At 40.8% G+C, this 18,146-nt stretch overlaps 2 protein-coding genes across 5 annotated transcripts in view; both read left to right on the top strand.

Annotated features, from left to right (window-relative positions):
• The first annotated feature begins 505 nt into the window (after nt 1-505).
• serpinf2b (serpin peptidase inhibitor, clade F (alpha-2 antiplasmin, pigment epithelium derived factor), member 2b) lies at nt 506-3,314 on the top strand. Its single transcript, XM_071527155.1, has 8 exons — nt 506-559; nt 664-738; nt 896-1,178; nt 1,353-1,496; nt 1,818-2,006; nt 2,242-2,384; nt 2,548-2,752; nt 2,962-3,314. The coding sequence occupies exons 1-8, from the start codon at nt 506-508 to the stop codon at nt 3,312-3,314; spliced, it is 1,446 nt and encodes a 481-aa protein (XP_071383256.1).
• Nucleotides 3,315-4,829: 1,515 nt separating this feature from the next.
• Nucleotides 4,830-18,146, top strand: part of rpa1 (replication protein A1) — a 36,465-nt gene continuing 23,148 nt past the window's right edge. Inside the window, exons 1-12 of one of the 4 annotated variants that reach the window (XM_071527136.1) lie at nt 4,830-4,958; nt 5,351-5,398; nt 6,771-6,849; nt 8,271-8,379; nt 9,015-9,103; nt 9,311-9,382; nt 10,070-10,072; nt 10,709-10,823; nt 12,173-12,275; nt 12,384-12,452; nt 12,781-12,973; nt 17,144-17,280. In XM_071527136.1, coding sequence (XP_071383237.1) covers nt 4,929-4,958; nt 5,351-5,398; nt 6,771-6,849; nt 8,271-8,379; nt 9,015-9,103; nt 9,311-9,382; nt 10,070-10,072; nt 10,709-10,823; nt 12,173-12,275; nt 12,384-12,452; nt 12,781-12,973; nt 17,144-17,280 — 1,047 coding nt within the window. In that variant the 5' untranslated portion in view covers nt 4,830-4,928. Of the gene's footprint in view, nt 4,959-5,350; nt 5,399-6,770; nt 6,850-8,270; nt 8,380-9,014; nt 9,104-9,310; nt 9,392-10,069; nt 10,073-10,119; nt 10,139-10,708; nt 10,824-12,172; nt 12,276-12,383; nt 12,453-12,780; nt 12,974-17,143; nt 17,281-18,146 lie in introns of all 4 variants that reach the window. The other 3 variants (XM_071527135.1, XM_071527133.1, XM_071527134.1) reach the window with 3 other exon arrangements.

The following is an 18,146-nucleotide window of genomic DNA, read 5'->3' as shown; positions in this document are numbered from 1 at the left end:
ATGCTTTGTCAAACACGTCTGTGTAGCCTATACAAATTATTTAAAATATATATATATTCTGAATATTGGGCTGTGGTCCAAAATGAGTGCACACGCTTTGCAGTTTCACTGGAGTAGTCCTGAAGGAAGGTACATCTTTTGTGTGGCTCCCATGTTTCAGGTGTACTGCCAGATGATTCTGGTTCCTTTCAAAGAGAGAGACACTAAGCAGAGGGAAGGTATTTGAGACCTGCAGACAATACAGCAAACAAAGATACTAATCTAAGGTGAGAATGTTTTTTGTTTTATGATGTGATTTTATGTTTTTTTTATGTTGGGATGTAACCATGACTGGGAGTATTGAAAATATGATTCACTCTACAGAGTGATATTGGTTTATTTAACAACGCTAGAGGGGTTTCAACAAGATTTGAACAAGTTATGTTTATTATTACATAGAAGTGAGTGTGCCACACATTGATTTGGCCAACATAATTTCTCTCTGTTCCAGCTACACTGTAAAGACATGGACCTTCGTCTGACACTCCTGTTGATCTGTCTCTGCAGAGAAGGAGTCACTGTAAATCACTGAAATTAATCATAAACCATCATTACATTATATTATAATTTATGCTGATTATGTAACGGAAATGTAATATTTTATACTGTGTTTCTTTTTAGCAGAGTGCAGAGGTGGCAGATGATGAGGCAATCCCCTTGGTGCCTCTTATTCCTTTGATGCCCAGCCACCCCATTGAGGTTAGAGGCAAAGCAGGAGAGTTTGAATGTTTTTCCTCACTGTCCTTGTTTTGTGACAGCAGTGTTCTGACCGTCCCAATTCACAGATAACAGAATGAGGAACACATGCGGTTCATAAGCCCTTTTACTCAACATTTTCTCATATTCTTGCCCTCAGAACATAAACGAAAGTACACCTGAACCAACAGATGTAAGTACCACACAAGATCCCCCAATCACAACAACCATGACCATTGGGCCCAACGGGGGCTCATCAGAGGAAGAGCAAGACGGGGATTGTCTGTCCGTCGGCCGAAGCCCGCAGTCCAGGGAGGCCATAGCTGCTGCCATCCAGAAGCTGGGCATGCAGCTCCTGCAGAACCTGGAGACAACGCCAGAGCAGCCCAATGTGATCATATCTCCTCTCAGCATATCATTAGCGCTCTCCCAGCTGGCTCTGGGTATGTATGGACCTCACTTTGCTGGTTTTACATGCCAAATTGTACTTTGTGTTTTGTACCACATTTGATAAATGTGTGCGAGCAACTGGTTGTCCTAGTTTGCAGTATATATAAAGGTTTGCATGTTGCTCTGTAAATCGTCTCAACTGTTTGTTTCACTTCTCTTCATTTCAGGGGCAGCAAATGAGACAGAGGAGCTTCTGATGCATCATCTCCATACAAACACGTTGCCTTGCTACCACCAGTCCCTGCATAATGTTTTGGTGCAGCTCAGAAACAATGACATGCAGATTGCCACACGCATCTTCCTGAGCCAAGGTTACTGCCTCGATGAACAAGGCGTTATGTCTGGGGAGTTAATTCAAAGCCAAGGCCTTAATGAAACAACGTGTCTGGAATTATGCTAAAATGATACTACATTATACATTATTCTACATAGCACATAGCACCATTTTCTGATTGTCTTGTTGCAGTTTCTTATACCTTTTGATGTTTTTCTTGTTGCAGTTTCTTATAGTTACATTACATTACCTATTACCTAATGTTGCTAAGAAAGCGAGTGGGTGAGTGAAAAGTGTTGCTCTACAGAGCAGGTTTAAGAAAAATATAGTCTGAGAGAGTCTTTGATGTGTGTTGTAGGGTTTGAGCCAAAGGAAGACTTTGTCCATGAATCCCAGCAGTTGTATGACTCAGAGCCAGTGGCCTTGGAAAGCCTGCAACAGATAAATGATTGGGTAGAGAAGGCAACTAATGGAAAAATGACTGACTTCCTATCTTCTTTACCACCCAATCTGCTCCTCATGCTCATTAATGCTGTCCATTTCAAAGGTAAATAAGAGCTGAAATATCACAAAACACACAACATCTTTTGAAGTGGTGCATAGCATTATGTTTGCTAAGAAATGTTAATTTACAGAGAAGAAAAAAATGATAGCTGGTTATTTCCTGCTGTGTTGCTGCTAGTTTTTTTTTTTTGCGTTGATAACCTACTTTATATTTGTATTGTGCTGCTGATTCTGTCTCCTGAGATAAAACTGAGATCCATTGTCCTTGTTTGCAACAGGAGAATGGAAAGCTCGATTTGACCCACGCTTCACCTCTAGAGGTGTGTTCTACATTGATGACAAGCACATGGTTGACACTGAAATTATGGAAGATGCCAAACATCCCTTGAGTTTATTTATTGATAATGAACTGGAAGCTCAGGTAAAGTCATCACTCTGTCTTTTCTTCATCACCTCATCATTGCCCCTAACACATATCTCTCTCTTATCATCCTCCCTCATCTGAATGGAACCTATTTTTCTCCTCTGTTATCCATAATAATGAAAAAGCTTTACACTACTTCCTTTTTGTTCTGCCTGTGCAGGTAGCGAGCTTCCCATTCCAGAAGTCCATGAGCTTGCTAGTTGTCATGCCCTTGTCTGGAAAGGTCAATGTGTCATCACTTGCTGCAAAGCTGAATATCTCAGACCTTTATGATCGTCTGCCCAAAGAAAGGGCCGTACAGGTTAAAGTCCCCAAATTCAAACTGGAGTATTCTCAAGAGCTACAGGACGTTTTTACCAAATTGGGTAAGACTGCTCTACTGTCTATAAATAATAATTGACAGTAATAATAAATACTGTTAGACCTGGTGAAAATATGAGGAATGAGGAAAATGACAGGCGCAAAAATGGATTTTTACAACATGTCAAATTACATGAAGTTATTCATGTATGCTATTGAAATAAGGTAATATTAACTTTATCCCTCGACTTCAACCCGTCCTTTCCTATGTTAGGCCTAGGAGAGATGTTTACTCACCCCAACCTGGCTGGGATAGCAGACGGCCCCCTGCTGGTTTCCAGTGTGATGCATAAGTCCAGCATGGAGATAAATGAGGAGGGTGCAGAGGCTGCTGCAGCGACCACTGTGGTCATCTCACGGGCGTCCAACCCCATTTTCTATCTCAACCAACCCTTCCTCCTTGCCCTTATGGATGATATGACCCAAGTACCAATCTTCATGGGTGTCATCAACAACCCTAATCCGGGAGCGCCTATCTTGCAGAGAGGAGATCCAGGAAGCAAAGATAAAGTGGGATTCCCAATCGACAAGAATTATGTAGGCTCCTTTGGTGGCCCACCTAAGTAGGAACTATTATCTACACAGCTGTCCCAAGGAAACCCAGACAAGGAACTCAGATGGCTTCATGACTGTACAGATTTAACGTACAGTATACAGTTAGCTGGATCACAATGTGTGTCCAAACAGATGCAATTTCCCCCTGTTTCATTATAAAGTAAACACAATGAGGAGCCCAGAATCCCCTGTAAAATTCATGTATTCCTTAGAAAATGTTTTTGCTGCAGTTAAATATTAAAAATGGTCTATAGCCACTGTAGCATTTATTTTTACAACAATAAAATTAGAATTATTTGATAACACTACAAACTTTTTTCAAAATGTATGGCCAAACCAAAGAAAGGAACAGCTCGGTATAATTTCATGGCACTCTATAGAGCATCAATGTGTATTTTGTTGCATTTTTTAATGATGTTATGTAACAGGATAATAAATTCAGATGATACAATTCAATTGTGAAAGACATCAAGTTTATGTGTTTTCCTGTATCACATCTTGAATCAAACAAATAGGCTGCTCTGTGCATGTTGATGCGTTCAGGACAACTGGGAACAGGGAAGTTTCCAACCCAAGGTGAGGACAATAGGGCATGTCCCAGTCAGGGTGGAAATTTAACAGTCATTACATTAGCCAGCAGCCAAATGCTAGCAAATTGTGGTTGTGGCTGAAATATTGTCTACTCTACCAATCACTTTGGCAAGTAGCTAACCACTATTGGGAGGTCCTACCCATAGACTGTAAAAAATAAAGTTTCTACCCCAGCACCCTTCTCCTTTAGTCTACTCCTAGATGCATCCTGGTAGGTGCTTGAATGCACCCATCGTATTTGGCATAATCATGAGAGGCTGAGCCAAAAGTCGTCCGTTAATTAGGCTATCTGGCTTTGGTCAAATGGGTGGTAGAACATAGGGGTACACGGACCATAGGATGAAAGTAGCCTACTTCTCATTTAGTGTTGCCATAATGTTTGACTGCATTGTAAAAGGGGAATAGGGTTTGCTGTCACATTTCTTTTTGTAGATATGATTTGTTTTCAATGATTATCAGCTGTAAACAATTACTAAGTAAGTTAAGTTTAGTTTACTTCGTCAAATGTAAATGCCTGTAACACATTGTCAAAGATGACCCATTAAAGTCAGAGACGTATTTCTAACGTGATCCTTTAAAGTAAATTAGCATGAGGAACACAATATTAACTTCAGTATAATATAGTAATCACGTTGTTCAACAACATGGCCTGCAAAAGTTTTGTTTTTGTCTAAAAGGTGGTACCTGAAATTTCCCAGTTTCCACAAGTAGGTCTTGGACGCACCGTCGTACGTGTCGTACACATCGGATCAGCGTGATGCGTCACGTATACGTATGGCGCTGATAAATACGGCTGGTCTCGGGTCAGTTTAACCGTGGTTTCCTTAGAATGTGATGGTGGGCTTCAAACTGATGTCAGATCTGTGAACGGAAACGGAAACTGGAGTAGTAAACTATGAACATTCGCGCGTTCGTGCGAGCAGTTGGCGCCACAGAGACAATTCAGGGATTGCTGTCAGCGGTACACACATACAGTTGGCTGTCTAATATCACACTAAATTGTTCTCTTTACAGTTGAATAAACTCCGCGCAGACATGACGACACTTTCAGAAGGAGCGATAGAGGTAAGAATCGGCTTTGCATCATATTTTATCATCTACAACATGAGTTTACAGCAGGAAAATATTGAAGGAGATAACCATGACATGGTGCTGTGACAGACCAAACTATGGTCTTTGTTCAGCTGGGGTAGCAGTTATGGTTTGCTAGCGAACTAACGACTATTTTGTTTTTTGAATACCATCTTCCATTGTTGTATAAAGCAAAATGGCTTTCTAACGTAACTTGCTAACGTATCATAGTTTTTACTTTGTCAGGCACAATGGAAACTGTGTCTCTGAAATGGAGTAGCTAACTGCATTGTTGCCAGATACAATACTGTACCATTTTTTTTTTTAACCTTGTGCCAAATAGTGTACTTGACACAAATTACATAGCTCGACTTTTTTGTTTACAGGCTCTATCAAATGGTAATAGCGTCAGTGACCCAGTGCTTCAGTTGGTGGTGAGTATATGGTGCTAATGCTTTTTTACTTTCATAACCTGTAACAGCGACGCTGGTAATACAGGGTAGGCCTATGGCTATGCTAAGATATATCCCAGGTTTGTAAAGTGGTAAAACAAAGTGACACCAGCACATACAGACCATACCACATACAGAAATCCTCTTCCATGAGCTGCATCTTTGTCTTCTCACAGATTTGATCAGTCACATCTACTGTGACTAGCTCTAGGAAGCTTTGCATTCAGCAAACAATGATTGTTAAGGAAAACAGATTTACATAATAAAATGTAACAGAAATAACAGTGTGGTTCAACCGATAAGGCCAATATTGATTATTATATTTTTAGATTGAAGAGTCTGATAGCAAGTATTTTGTGCCGATGTTCAAAATCATCAAATTTGACTTTTTTCATGCCAAAACGCTAGGAGCATTTAGTGATTGCCACAGAACTGTATTGCTGTCAGTGTGGAAAAGCCTCTGAAACAGCATTAAGACCACGATGGGACATAAAACTCTTCATTCATACCCAGACCAATTAAATGCTTAAGCTTCTCAGCTCCATAAGGCAGGGTGACCCACCACACCTATTCAATGGCAGGGGAAACTCTCGGAAACATGAGACCTTTTTAAATGAAGAGTTCATTTACAAAAAACCTAATTGAACAATTCAATGAATTAATGTTTTGTATCTAGCTGTAGTCAGGGAGGAACCTCCATCATATCCGTAGTGGACAACACTGACTGGCCGATATCTGATATTTAATAACAAGCCAAGATCTGCCTGATATATCTGCAAACCAATATATCTGCCCAATGTTGCTGCAGTCACTTTTAATCAATATTTCGGGGTTGACTATCAATTTGTCCATAGTTTTGTTTCACTTATCTGATTTGATCCGGAGGAGTTTGAGGTTTGTGAATATCGAGGGATGCAATATGTTTAGGAAAAGTTTACAGGCGCCAAACTACTATTATCGTTTTATCTAAGATAAGCACATGAATTGATCAATTGTCCTTAGTTTTGTAGAGTCATGACAGTCCTACTCTGATATATGATGTAGCTTACAGTATGAGTTAGATTAATGGGCTTGTTATAAAATAGAGTGGTGTTTTAAAAGGAGCTGTGCAGAGATTCATTTACAAAAGACAGTAGACAAGGACACAAGGGAGGGAATGACTTTGCATGTGCCTGATCATTATTTTTTTTTTATTTAGGAAACCTACTTAAATGATTTGTTACATATACTCAATAAAATGAATGCTGTCATGTCGGCATGATCAAGTAAACATACAGTGTATTTTAGTGAGACAAACTTTTATGCTTTGATTTTATTGAGCTGCTGTTGGACTTGTGTATCTTTTGTACCTCAGAACATTCGCAAGATTGATGGGGGAAACGGTCCAACCCGCTTTCGGCTAATGATGAGCGATGGGCTGCACACTATGTCCTGTAAGTATACATTTTATATATTTTTTTTATTAACTTTTATTTACCCAGGGCAAGTTTTGTAGAGTACACAGACACTTTACGGCAACACCCTTCTTCAGATTAATATAATTACATACATTAACACATGGGAGTTGCCCAGTACAACTATGCCACTCTTCTACTAATGGCCACTGTTAGCCACTGAGCAGCTCCTTTCACCTTACTTACCCAGATTCTCCAATGCAATCTGGGGATTCAAACTAGGATTTCTTCAGTCATAAGCTTGCATCTCTAACCTTACCATCACTTGAATAGAAAAGCAACCTTATATCCTTAGCAGACAACCTTATATCCAAAACAGGTTGTTGCATGACAACAGTGAGATAAACTATAAGCCAAGATTACAATTTTCTGCTGTGGTTAACATCTGCATAGTCCCCACCAAAGGGGGGACTATGGATCGGTCTCCGTCCGTTAGTTTGTTCGTTCGTTAGTTAGACACACTGTAATGTTGACTTTGTGCTGCTAGGGGGCGGCATTGACAATGAATGGGGACTCAGTGGTAAAGCAATACAGTTAAAGTTATCATAGGTAACATAATAGTCTACACACGCTACACACTTGGAGACATCAGACTGGGTTGATGTGTTGAAGTGAGAGTCAATCGAGAATTTTTGGGCAAACCTCTAACCACAAGACACTGTAGTTATTGTACAGTTGTTGGACTGTTGTACTGTTATTGCACTCATCACTGCACTACCACTGTGCCGTCAGTGTTGACTACTTATATCATATTACCTCTTACCTACTGTGCAATACCATATATCACTTATCATTTAGCATTTATATTATTCATAACACTCAATTACAGTTACTACATTTCAAGATATAACTTGTAAGCCTAATTCTGAGGAGAGTAGGCAACAGAAATATATGGTCAATCTGTCCTTTCATTGTCCCATACGAAAATGCTTATACAATTTCACTCATATTTCAAGTACACTCAGCAATCACTGACTGACCCAAGGGTGGAACTACATCACTGGTGGGGGACAACATGTTTACTATTTGCTTGTTTTATTATTGTTTATGAACCAAGATTAGCTTCAACACTCAAACAGCAAAATTATCATTTAGGGCAATGTTAGATCTTGGATTTCCCTAACAGATATTATCTCATAAACAAAATGTCTTTGGTTTGTTTTTAAATAACTACTAAAAATAGCTGGTGGTTTAATTGTATCCACTAATATGCAGGGTTTCCCTCTGCTTTTGGAGAAGCCTTTGTGGTTAAATTGTCAGCAGCATGGACAGTGAAGAAGGGACATAAAGACTATGGGTGGCTATAAGAGGGGGTATCCTCAAGAGCCCCCTTGTTGAATGAACTGGAGCTTCTCCTGCATGACTCTCAACTCCCTTGTCACCTTTCTACCTCGTTGCAGCCTTCATGCTCTCCACCCAGCTGAACCCCATGGCTGAGGATAACAAACTGGCCCCAAACTGCATCTGTCAGCTTAAGAGGAATGTGACCAATGTACTGAAGGATGGACGGTATGGAGCGTTTCTGTTTTTCTTATCGGTCTGACTGGCACAATCAATTGACCCTAAGAAAAGAATGTGCATTCTTCCTACTATCTTGGATGGTTCAGATGATATATGTGAACATAAGCAACTCTTCCAAAGCTAAAACCCAGAGAACCAAGGTTGTAATCTTTGATTTAATCCGGAGTCAAGACCTGGAGTTGCTCAACTGTCAAATAACTGGAGACTAACTCTTTTGGATTCATTTAATATATTTGAGCTTTACATCTATGAGCTTTATTTCATGTAGTAGTGCTACCCATAAAATGTGCCTGTATACTTGAAAAAGCATCCTGGGTGCTATCACCTTGTCTACCAAGTTGATCTCCCATTAATTGTCAGTGGAACAACTTCAGGATTTGTCTGTTGATGACATCATCAATCTAAACTGTCAAAATATCATGGGAAGACTGTAAAAAACAACTTTTCGGGACTTGATTCTTGATCTAAAGCAGAAAATAATCATAGATATGCACACACATTGTGTTGGCAACACTTGGGGACAGCTACACATAAATGCCCACAGGAGGAAGTAATTAACATGCCCGTCACATCTCTTCTTTCTTTTTTTTTTTCCTGCTGTTCATGGCCATGTCTTGTTACAGACGGGTGGTTGTCATTCTGGACATGGACGTTGTCAAGCCTGCTGAAGACGTCGATGGGAGGATTGGAGAACCCACTCCTTACACTGAAGGTGATGCTTCAAAACACAGTGAACCAATCTCACAATGCTATGAGATGTAATTATTTAATGCATGCATAATTAGAAGCAGTGCTCAGTAAGTTTGTTTGTTTCTAAGGTGAGACTGATCTTCAAAACCACATTATCCTTTTTTTTTCTTGTTGTTTCTGTGCCACAGTGGTGCAGAGTGCTAATTCCAATGTCAAATCTTGCCTGCAGGTCAGAGTAAAGGCCCTCAGTCAGCCCCAAAACCTCCAGTCCGCCCCCTGCAGCCGCAAAATGGAAATGATGGTAAATACAGTTTTTTTTTTACTATAATGTAAAATAAAATGGGCAGGATTCTTTTTCTTCTTTCTTCTTTTTTTGTGCATGAGTATGTATTTGGTGTTGCCAGTGTTAAAATCCAATGCACGAGGCTTGTGCAAGGCTAACCACCAGATGGCAGCATTTCTCCATTGCTAACATATTTTTTGGTGACCCAGAGATTTGCAGGATATGAGACGCAAGTAATTCTGACGGCACAGTTGAAAAACATTTGCCTTTTCAGCTCCTTCTCAACAACTTTTTTCCTCTGGGTTGACCCTCACAATGCTGCTGGCCTTCCCTTTTTTATATATTTGATATCATAAACTGTATCAACCATGAATCTGTTTTGTTGGTTAGCCAGCTGCATGCATAGGACTTTGTTTTATGCCATTTAGAGACAGATGTGCATGTCAAACATTGTGGATTTCTTTATTTGTATGGTAGAAACCCTATAAGAACAATGTGGTGAACAGCCATTACCTTAAATTGACATTTGACACCAGGAGAGATTTTTTTATATTAATCCCATGAACAAACAGATTTATTTTTGAAACACTGGCAGTTCATGACAAAGATAAGCAATGGATCATAGCGTAGCAAATAAGTTGGACCAGGAGAGATGTGCAATCCGGCTGTCAGAAGGCTTTTGCTGTCCTCTAGCGTGTGTCATAGCAGGTATTCATCCCTCTAATCTGCCGTGTGGGAATTGAGGTTGTGGCGAGCACCCTCCTCATCAGCACAGTCATTGTTCATTTCTGTGTGTGCGCTGCTTGATCTGGGGGCTTAATTACCAGAAGTGCAGTGGTTGGCAAAGTGGGAGGACTTAAGTGGACACTTTGAACTCTAATCCGCCGCGTGAGACGCACACAAATCAAATGTGCAACGCTTGTTCAAACGGAAAATCTCAAAGTCAGGCAGCACCGCTCTCCAGGGGGAAGAGCAGCTCCAGTTTGTTACAGCATTTCACACTCTGCCCTGATTCTGTGAAATGTGAATCATCCCGTTCACCGAAATGTCGGATCACACATCTCCACAACTTGGTTTGACAGGATTTTTGTTTCCTTTCTACTCACTTTCCTTTTGCTAGTTTTCCAAATCAACTGGTAAATATACCAGTTAGGTTCATTAGGTTTTTCTGTGATGAAACTTTCCTCATGAAGTGAGATAATTAGAGTGATCAAGCAGTTGCAATCCAAAGAAATTGGATTTTTGTAATTCGTCTCTGATGAATAATGCATGTGCCTGTCACTTGACTCCTCTCCATCACTGCTCTTCATGGATCATTGATTTTTCCCTTCATTCCTCTACCAGTGAACAGAGGTTTCAATAGAGACTTTGGGAAGAAGGCTCCATCTGCTATGCCCAGTACTCCTGGGGGTTCCTCTAAAGTTGTGCCCATTGCCAGCCTCAACCCCTACCAGTCAAAGTGAGTGTCTTTTGATCAACAGAGGTGGACAAGATGGTCTACAATTCATATCACAGTATATTTTCCATATTTGGGACAATAACATATCACAGTATACATTTAGAATAAAAAAAAAGTAACTCCAAAGCACCAGCAAAATGTAAACAACGTATGCTACAATTTAGGCATTTGTATTGAGTTTTTATAATATGGAAATTAAACATAAGGTACAGTAGGAAGATCAGTCCCTCAATGAATACCGTTGTGTCTATTCAGATCTGTAATGCCTCAGTGCAAGACAACCAGGTTAAGTGTTGCATATGAAAACTATTAGTTACAGACCATGTGAGGCAGGAATTCTTACCAGACTTGGAAGGCTACAGCTAACATGTCGTGTTTGTACCGCACACTTTGAGGTAAAGAATAATACAATAGTTCAAGTTCAAGTCTGTTTATTTGTCATATACACAGCCTACACAGGGTAAACATTGCAATGAAATAGAGTTTCACCTCTGGTAGTGAAAAGGAAAACAAAACAGAAAAAGCTGCTCACAGACCTAAGGTGAATCTGTTTTTAGGCCCTTTAACCTAATAATACTTTTACAGCATGTTAATATGCAAATTGGATGCAGTTAGCTCAGGAAGGCAAGGAGTCTAAACTTGAGCCACCCAAAGTGGCAGTTAGGCCTTCGAGGTATTATGCTGTAGCAATTTATCAATGTCCAATAGCACCATGCACTTTGTTTCTTTTTCTTTCCCTTTCGGATGAAGGTTGATTGGTCTAGTATAATACCCTTACCATTTCAGATGATACCTGATAGCAGGTCTACTGCATGTTGCTTTATGAGTTGTTCCAATAGTGCCATAGCCATACAACTACGACACTGTCACCATTATTGTTTTTACTATGCTGCACATCAGTATTTAAACAGTGATTTGACATACCCAGTGATAGCCTGAAGAACACTTTTGAAAGGAAAGTTAGTTTTTTTTATATATATATATTTTCAAAGAACTTAGTGGAGGGTGAGAGTGACAGGGAGAGAGAAAAAAACTCTAATCTGTGCAGTGTGTGACTGTCACAGCTGTCAGTCAAATGGACTGGCCCAAAATATTATCATTGTGAGAAAGACGAGCTGAAGATTTTCTCTGCAGATGAAAAGTTTGATTGGCAGGTAAATCGATACCTGCTTAAGTAGTTGTGTTTTACAAGGGTTTTTGGGCATTTTTGGAAGGGGAAGTTAAGAATTTGCCATATCCAAAATATTATCAGTATGGCAGAAATCATGATGTTACAAAAGTATCCACTTTGATGGTGATTCATTCATGGTCAGAAATATACTGGTATCAAACTCATCTCCCCCCTACAGGTGGACTGTCCGTGCCCGTGTCACCAACAAGAGCAGCATTCGCACATGGAGCAACTCTCGTGGTGAAGGCAAACTCTTCTCCATGGAGATTGTGGATGAGAGTGTGAGTTTTATGGTCCTGTTATTTTTCCAAATATTGTAAATGTTCTATCTTAACAAAATCTTTTCTGCCTGTGCTTTGGTTGATCTAATGGCTGTGTTTTTAATGCAGGGAGAGATAAGAGTGACTGGTTTCAACCAGGAGGTGGACAAGTTCTACGGCCTTATCGAGACTGGCAAGGTGAGACCTGCCTCCTGATAATGACTCAAAATGTTCTAATTATCTGCCAGTACTGTCTTTTACTTTGCTGTCTAAGACGGATTTGGCCACTGACTGTTCTATAAACAGCTGCCAGTACTTTGTGAATTGAAACCGCAGAGACTACGAATGAGTCATCCCGCTGCACTGTACCCACACAATAAGCAGCTTATGATCATCCGCCAGCCTTTGTTGATTCCCCCCGTCCCCCCTGACTGTATGAAGTCGTATCTTGTTTGCGCCATTCAGTCAGGTGAAATACTTCCCAGATCTCTGTTTAACATGTGGTTCATCTGTCTGCATGGCCCAGGTGTTCTACATCTCCAAGGGTTCCCTGAAGATCGCCAACAAGCAGTACACATCTGTGAAGAACGACTACGAGATGACACTCAACGGGGAGTCCTCCATTATCCCCTGCGATGACAGCAGCGACGTTCCCATGGTGCAGTGTGACTTCATCTCCATTGGTGACCTGGAGAACAGAGACAAGGACGCCATTGTGGGTGAGGAGCAGTTTGGCCAGCCATGGGACCAACATTAATCTTAATTATTGATAACAAACGTGTATAATAACGAGTGCGCTGGTGCTTTACAGGTGCTCAGGTGGAGGTGGGGGGTATGCATGATTGGATTGATTGAATCTACGCTAACTTTAAAAGCTCCTCCTGTTAACGCCAAGGTGCCTGTCACTAAGAGAGGGAGGCAGTCTAGATTTTCACTTTAAAGCTACACTGAGCGATTTTACGACCATTAGAGGGTGACAGAAACTGCAACACATTTGTAAACTAGAAGGGCACTCGGAGAGCGCAGACCTCCGCCAAGGTTCGTGCTATTATTGCTTGTTCATGAGTCGGATCCAGATCCGCTCCAAAATTTTATGGGTTCTTCCTTGGCTCATGCTACACCCTTCCACGAAGTTTCATGAAAATCAGGCCAGTAGTTTTTCCATAATCCTGCTAACAGACAAACAAACAAACAAACGGCACCGACTGGACTACTGCTATTGGGGAAACTAGTCTAGCCCTACTAACTAAATCTAATACCATTTCCATTAATCAGAACCAGGCCGTGCAGAGCTGTGCAGGACAGAGCCTGATAAAGGCAAAGTCCAGTTGGTTTGTTAAGCTGTTTGTCTGATATGCTAATTGTGGCTCAATGTAGCTGACTGATTCGTTGAGAAATGATGAATCAAGGACTTTGGTTTAGTGTGGTTTCATGTTTTATTCTGTTCTCTAAATATATACACAGAATGCAGTTATCTAACAGTGCATAGGGGAGAGATAACATTATCGGCCATCAGCTCCATTAATGATGATCGTCTGGTCTTTTGGTAAAAGCCTTACTAATGCACAAGAATAATTGGCCAATGTCGTCTGTTTTCATCTGCCACAGCAAAATTATTATGGCGCGTTCACACAGGACGCGGAACGGCCCCGAAGCGATCTGGAGCGGCAGTTTCGGTGTCTGGTCTATTTATTCTGCGTGCCACGGCGCGCATTTCACAGGAAAACAACATAGAAAACACTATAGATGGTCATATCTCCATTATATCACCACAGAAGCACAAATATATCAAATGATCAACTTACCAGGGTCTTCACTGTTGTTGATGAATCCATCTGCACTGCTGGAAGTTTTAAATGCAAAACATTGTAGGATGATGATCTATCTGGTTTTGAATTATCACTTGCCTTTTGAAAATTGCGTCTGTTATTGAATTACCACAAAAGTAAACAAGGATACATGCTTAGGTTTGTTTATTTATAGGCTACTTAATTTATTTAGGCCTATATGTCATTATTTAAAGAGATAGAGAGGGAGGGGGAGAGATATATCTAGGTCCCCTAGGCTTTCCTAATTATTGCCTGATCACAAGTCACGACTCTTGCTGAGAAAACAAATAAATGTGACAGCTTTGATATGAGGGAGTTTGTGAAGAAAGGGAGAAAGTGAAGAAGATGGAAGATATAAATTTCATCCCTGATGTGGAAAAGTACAGTGAGCTGTCAGCATTGTTTCTACAAGGACAGCAGTGAACAGATGAAGCTTTGGTGGCTATTGGAACACAATGTTGGAACAAAATTGGAATTGGAACAAAACCCTAACACGGAGAAATGCGCTTCCTGTGTGAACAACCCAACAGCAACTCGTGCGCGAAATCGCGGTACTTGGCCGCTACTCGTCCTGTGTGAACAAGGCGTTCACAAGCCCTAGAGTGTAACCCACGCTGATCCCCAGCCATTATTGTTTCACTTTTAGCTGTGTTGCACTTAACACCATGTTTCTTGTTCCGTTATTATAGAAGTCATGCCACATGCCCATGAGTAATTTCTGCAGGTCCTATCATAAATATATGACTCCTAACTGACTTGTGTTGTCCGTGTTCAACCGTTTGAGAATTGATTGCATTTGTTATGCTCAGTGAGAGTGTGAATGCAGTGCTGTTTGGAAAGGGGGTTGGAGCAGGGCTTTCCCTGGCTCAAAAAGAGGCTTAGGTGGTGCCTCAGTGCGCCTGGTCTGGCTTTGTCATCACCTCCAACTTAACCCCCATACTCCTTCCATTCCAATTTGATGCTTTTATAGACACCCGTTGTTGGCATAGACTGACATAACACTGTCCTAGTTGAGGCACTCCTTATCTTTTTAAATCCAATTTTATTCATATTTCCATGGCTAAGAGGACAAGAACAGACACATAAAATTGTCAGTATTAATTCATCACTTAATTTGTTCCCAACAGGGATGTTTATATGTGGCTGGGATCTCTTTTATTACATGAAAGATGATTGCCATTACCCTAAAAATGTCCAAGTACTCCTTATATTATCACAGGATAATCCCAATTTGTTATTGTTATGATTAATAAATTTTTATATTGAATCAGGTGTCGTCATGCTATGATAAATTAGACATGTACAAAATCTGTTTTCCCCAAAATGTTTTTTTTTCCCTTTTTGATTTTGGAAACAAATGCATCATAAAAAATTCAGCTGTCCTATATACACTGAATGTACAAAATAAGATCATGACCTTGTGAGTCTGAAGAGCCAAGCTGATGGTGTAGCTGTAGTTGTGTGTCAGACACTGGAGGGTCTACCGGCTAGAAAGATCTCTGACCGGAGCGTGTTACTAACATTAAGTGCAGAAGTCAAACATTACCTTGGCTTTTTGCTGTCATTCACTGCATCTTTCTGCAAATGAAAGAAGTCATCATTTTATTCACAGTTCACTTTGGCTCACTCCACCAGCCACCTGTGGCTCCAACCGGCTTACTCTCTCGTCACTACTGATAGAATGAATTGCGCCCTAAAGTTTTGGACAAGTTTATCGCATCACAGTCCACTTTTGTGTCTCTCTTAAATGGGCATTTATTCAAATGCAATTTTCAAGCTGATTTGAATTCAGTTTTCACATGTTTCCGGCTCAAAATTATGTTTAGGCGGCCTGCCCAAGATTTTACAATGCAGGAAAAACCCTGCTGGAGGCAGGTTTTGTCTTTGTTTTGATTTAGATTTGTCATTCATCTTTGTACCTGCAGGGCTAGTAGATGGTATACCTTAATTCACATGCATTGACAATAGCCACTGCAGTTCGATGCTCATGCTTGTATGAGTTCTGCTGTACTGCCTGGTGTACGAGCGCACACTGTATTTCCCCTATGCAGGTCTTGTGCTCTGGACGTCCTAAAGAGTGCATATCGTAATTCCCCTTAGCACTGTGCATTGCAAAGAGTGTTACGCACGAACCAACCAACCAACACAGAGCCCAGGCGCTTGCTGAGGTGCTCCCGAGCCCCTAATAAGCTATCATAAGCGCAGGATAGAGTATGTAGCAGTGTAGAGACGGTTGCGCTGGGAGGTTGAGGTAATTATAAGAGCAGAGAGATAAAAGTGGTATTAATAATACTGATGACAGTAATAGCCTGTAGCGCAGATAGACTTTGGGCCCTATGCTGGAGCCAATGAGCAAAAGAGAAAGTGCTGTCACAGGTAAAATGAAGAAGTAATAATGAGGAGCCTGCCTGTAACTCTGGTAATGGAGACAGCAGCTTGTACTCCTGTTTGAGTAATTTCTCTCATGTACCAGCAAGCATCAGCCATTATGGTGAGGTTTTCCTAGTCATGGTTAAATGAATGAAAAACAAAGCTTCAATGGGGTGAGGGGTTGGCTGAGAGTATACTGTAGATATATAACAGTAATGTTGCTGATACCACTCACATTGCGAATAAAAGGTTCTGGTCAACAAATTAGGTTTGCTGGATTGAATGCATTCGTAGAAACATAATTTATTTTTATGGATTATCTCCCTTTTTAGAGCCTGCATTACGAATGCATGTGCCTGGGAGATGCAGGCCAGTGACCTCACACCTGACTTGAAATGAAAAATGAGTCACTGATTTCCCCAGAGCCAATTTGTGCTGGAAAACCATGGGACCTTGAGTGACCTGTGGGTGTCAGTCACACAATCAATATTTATGATATGTATATGTGGGAATGTGTGTTTGTCTGGGAAATTTAGACCATAGTTTGCCAAGGTCTGGTCAAGGACGCACTGTACATCACTGGATAGATGACTCTAGAGTGTAAACGGCAAATCCGTCGGGCTACGTAGAGACAAATGGGCCTAGTGAGCTGTGCTAACATGTAACGATGATTCATGTTTTCCTTTGCAGATGTGATTGGAGTGTGCAAGAGTGTGGATGAGGTGACCCGCCTCACCACCAAGTCCAGCCGCGAAGTGTCCAAGAGGACGCTCAATCTGATGGACATGTCTGGGAAGATGGTGACCGTCACACTGTGGGGAGAGGAGGTGAGTGATGGGGATTAGATGGAGGCCAAAGCATGTAATGGAATGGGGCGGAAGGGTTGTGTCTGGAGCTGTTGTAGGGGAGGTCAGAATGAACACTGTCCTTACGACATCGTAATACGTGTCATGCTTACTGTAACTGTAAACAATTGTCTTTGAGTAGAGGGAATTCTTGGAAATGTTTAATGTTGTTTAATGATATAGCAATTTGTTAGAAATACCCAATTACAATGATTGGATGAAGCTAAACTGAAGCTAGTCCACATACATTTCCAACAACATATTTGCCAAGAGACAAGTTGTATGTCCTCATAGGTTCCTGCAGGCTCCTCCCTTCTCCCCCTCCCTTCTTTAATTGAAAAAATGTTGTGAGAGCGTATTTGCCTGCATTTTGAGATCCCTATTCGGCCTGTGTGCCTTGTGTTTAATGGAAGCTGATGTGGTTGAAGTCACTGACTTAATATCCTGTCATGGAGTGATGAAGGAACTGTGTTCCTGCAGTTGATTTTACCTATGGCTCAGAGGGGCTGTGCTTAGTTTGCCACTATTTCTTTCCTCCTGACAAGAAGCACAGTGTTCCTTCTTTGTTTGTTCGACAGATACCCCTTCTCCGGAGGGACTTGCTGAGGTACACAAGATGTATAGTTTATAAAGAACAATTGCAATGCCAAACAGCAAAGTGCTAGAAATATTTTTCCCTCTCTCTGACGGCTCTGAACTGCCCCCTCACCCACCCCTCCCCCTTGTCAATTTTTTTTGTTGTGTTTTTTCACATTATGTATCTCCAGGTTATTATAGTTAACTTAATGTACACATGAAAAAAAATAAACCATTTGGCAAACTAAAAATAAAACTTAAAACATTCAATA

This window comes from Centroberyx affinis, unplaced genomic scaffold (genome assembly GCF_046629955.1).
Source record: "Centroberyx affinis isolate AG114_WGS23_722 - 3 ecotype Tasmania unplaced genomic scaffold, CSIRO-AGI_Caff_v1 ptg001494l_1, whole genome shotgun sequence".
In the NCBI taxonomy this organism is placed as follows: Eukaryota; Metazoa; Chordata; class Actinopteri; order Beryciformes; family Berycidae; genus Centroberyx; species Centroberyx affinis.
Note: the sequence above shows the minus strand (reverse complement) of the source record. Positions and strands in the feature narration are given on the sequence as shown.

What these genes read in the sequence shown, in the direction of transcription:
- serpinf2b (XM_071527155.1), top strand. Translation starts at nt 506, where the DNA reads ATGGACCTTCGTCTGACACTCCTGTTGATCTGTCTCTGCAGAGAAGGA. An exon ending in TGCCCAGCCACCCCATTGAG is followed by an intron (nt 739 to 895) that starts GTTAGAGGCAAA and finishes TCTTGCCCTCAG; the next exon opens with AACATAAACGAAAGTACACC. An exon ending in ACGCATCTTCCTGAGCCAAG is followed by an intron (nt 1,497 to 1,817) that starts GTTACTGCCTCG and finishes TGTGTGTTGTAG; the next exon opens with GGTTTGAGCCAAAGGAAGAC.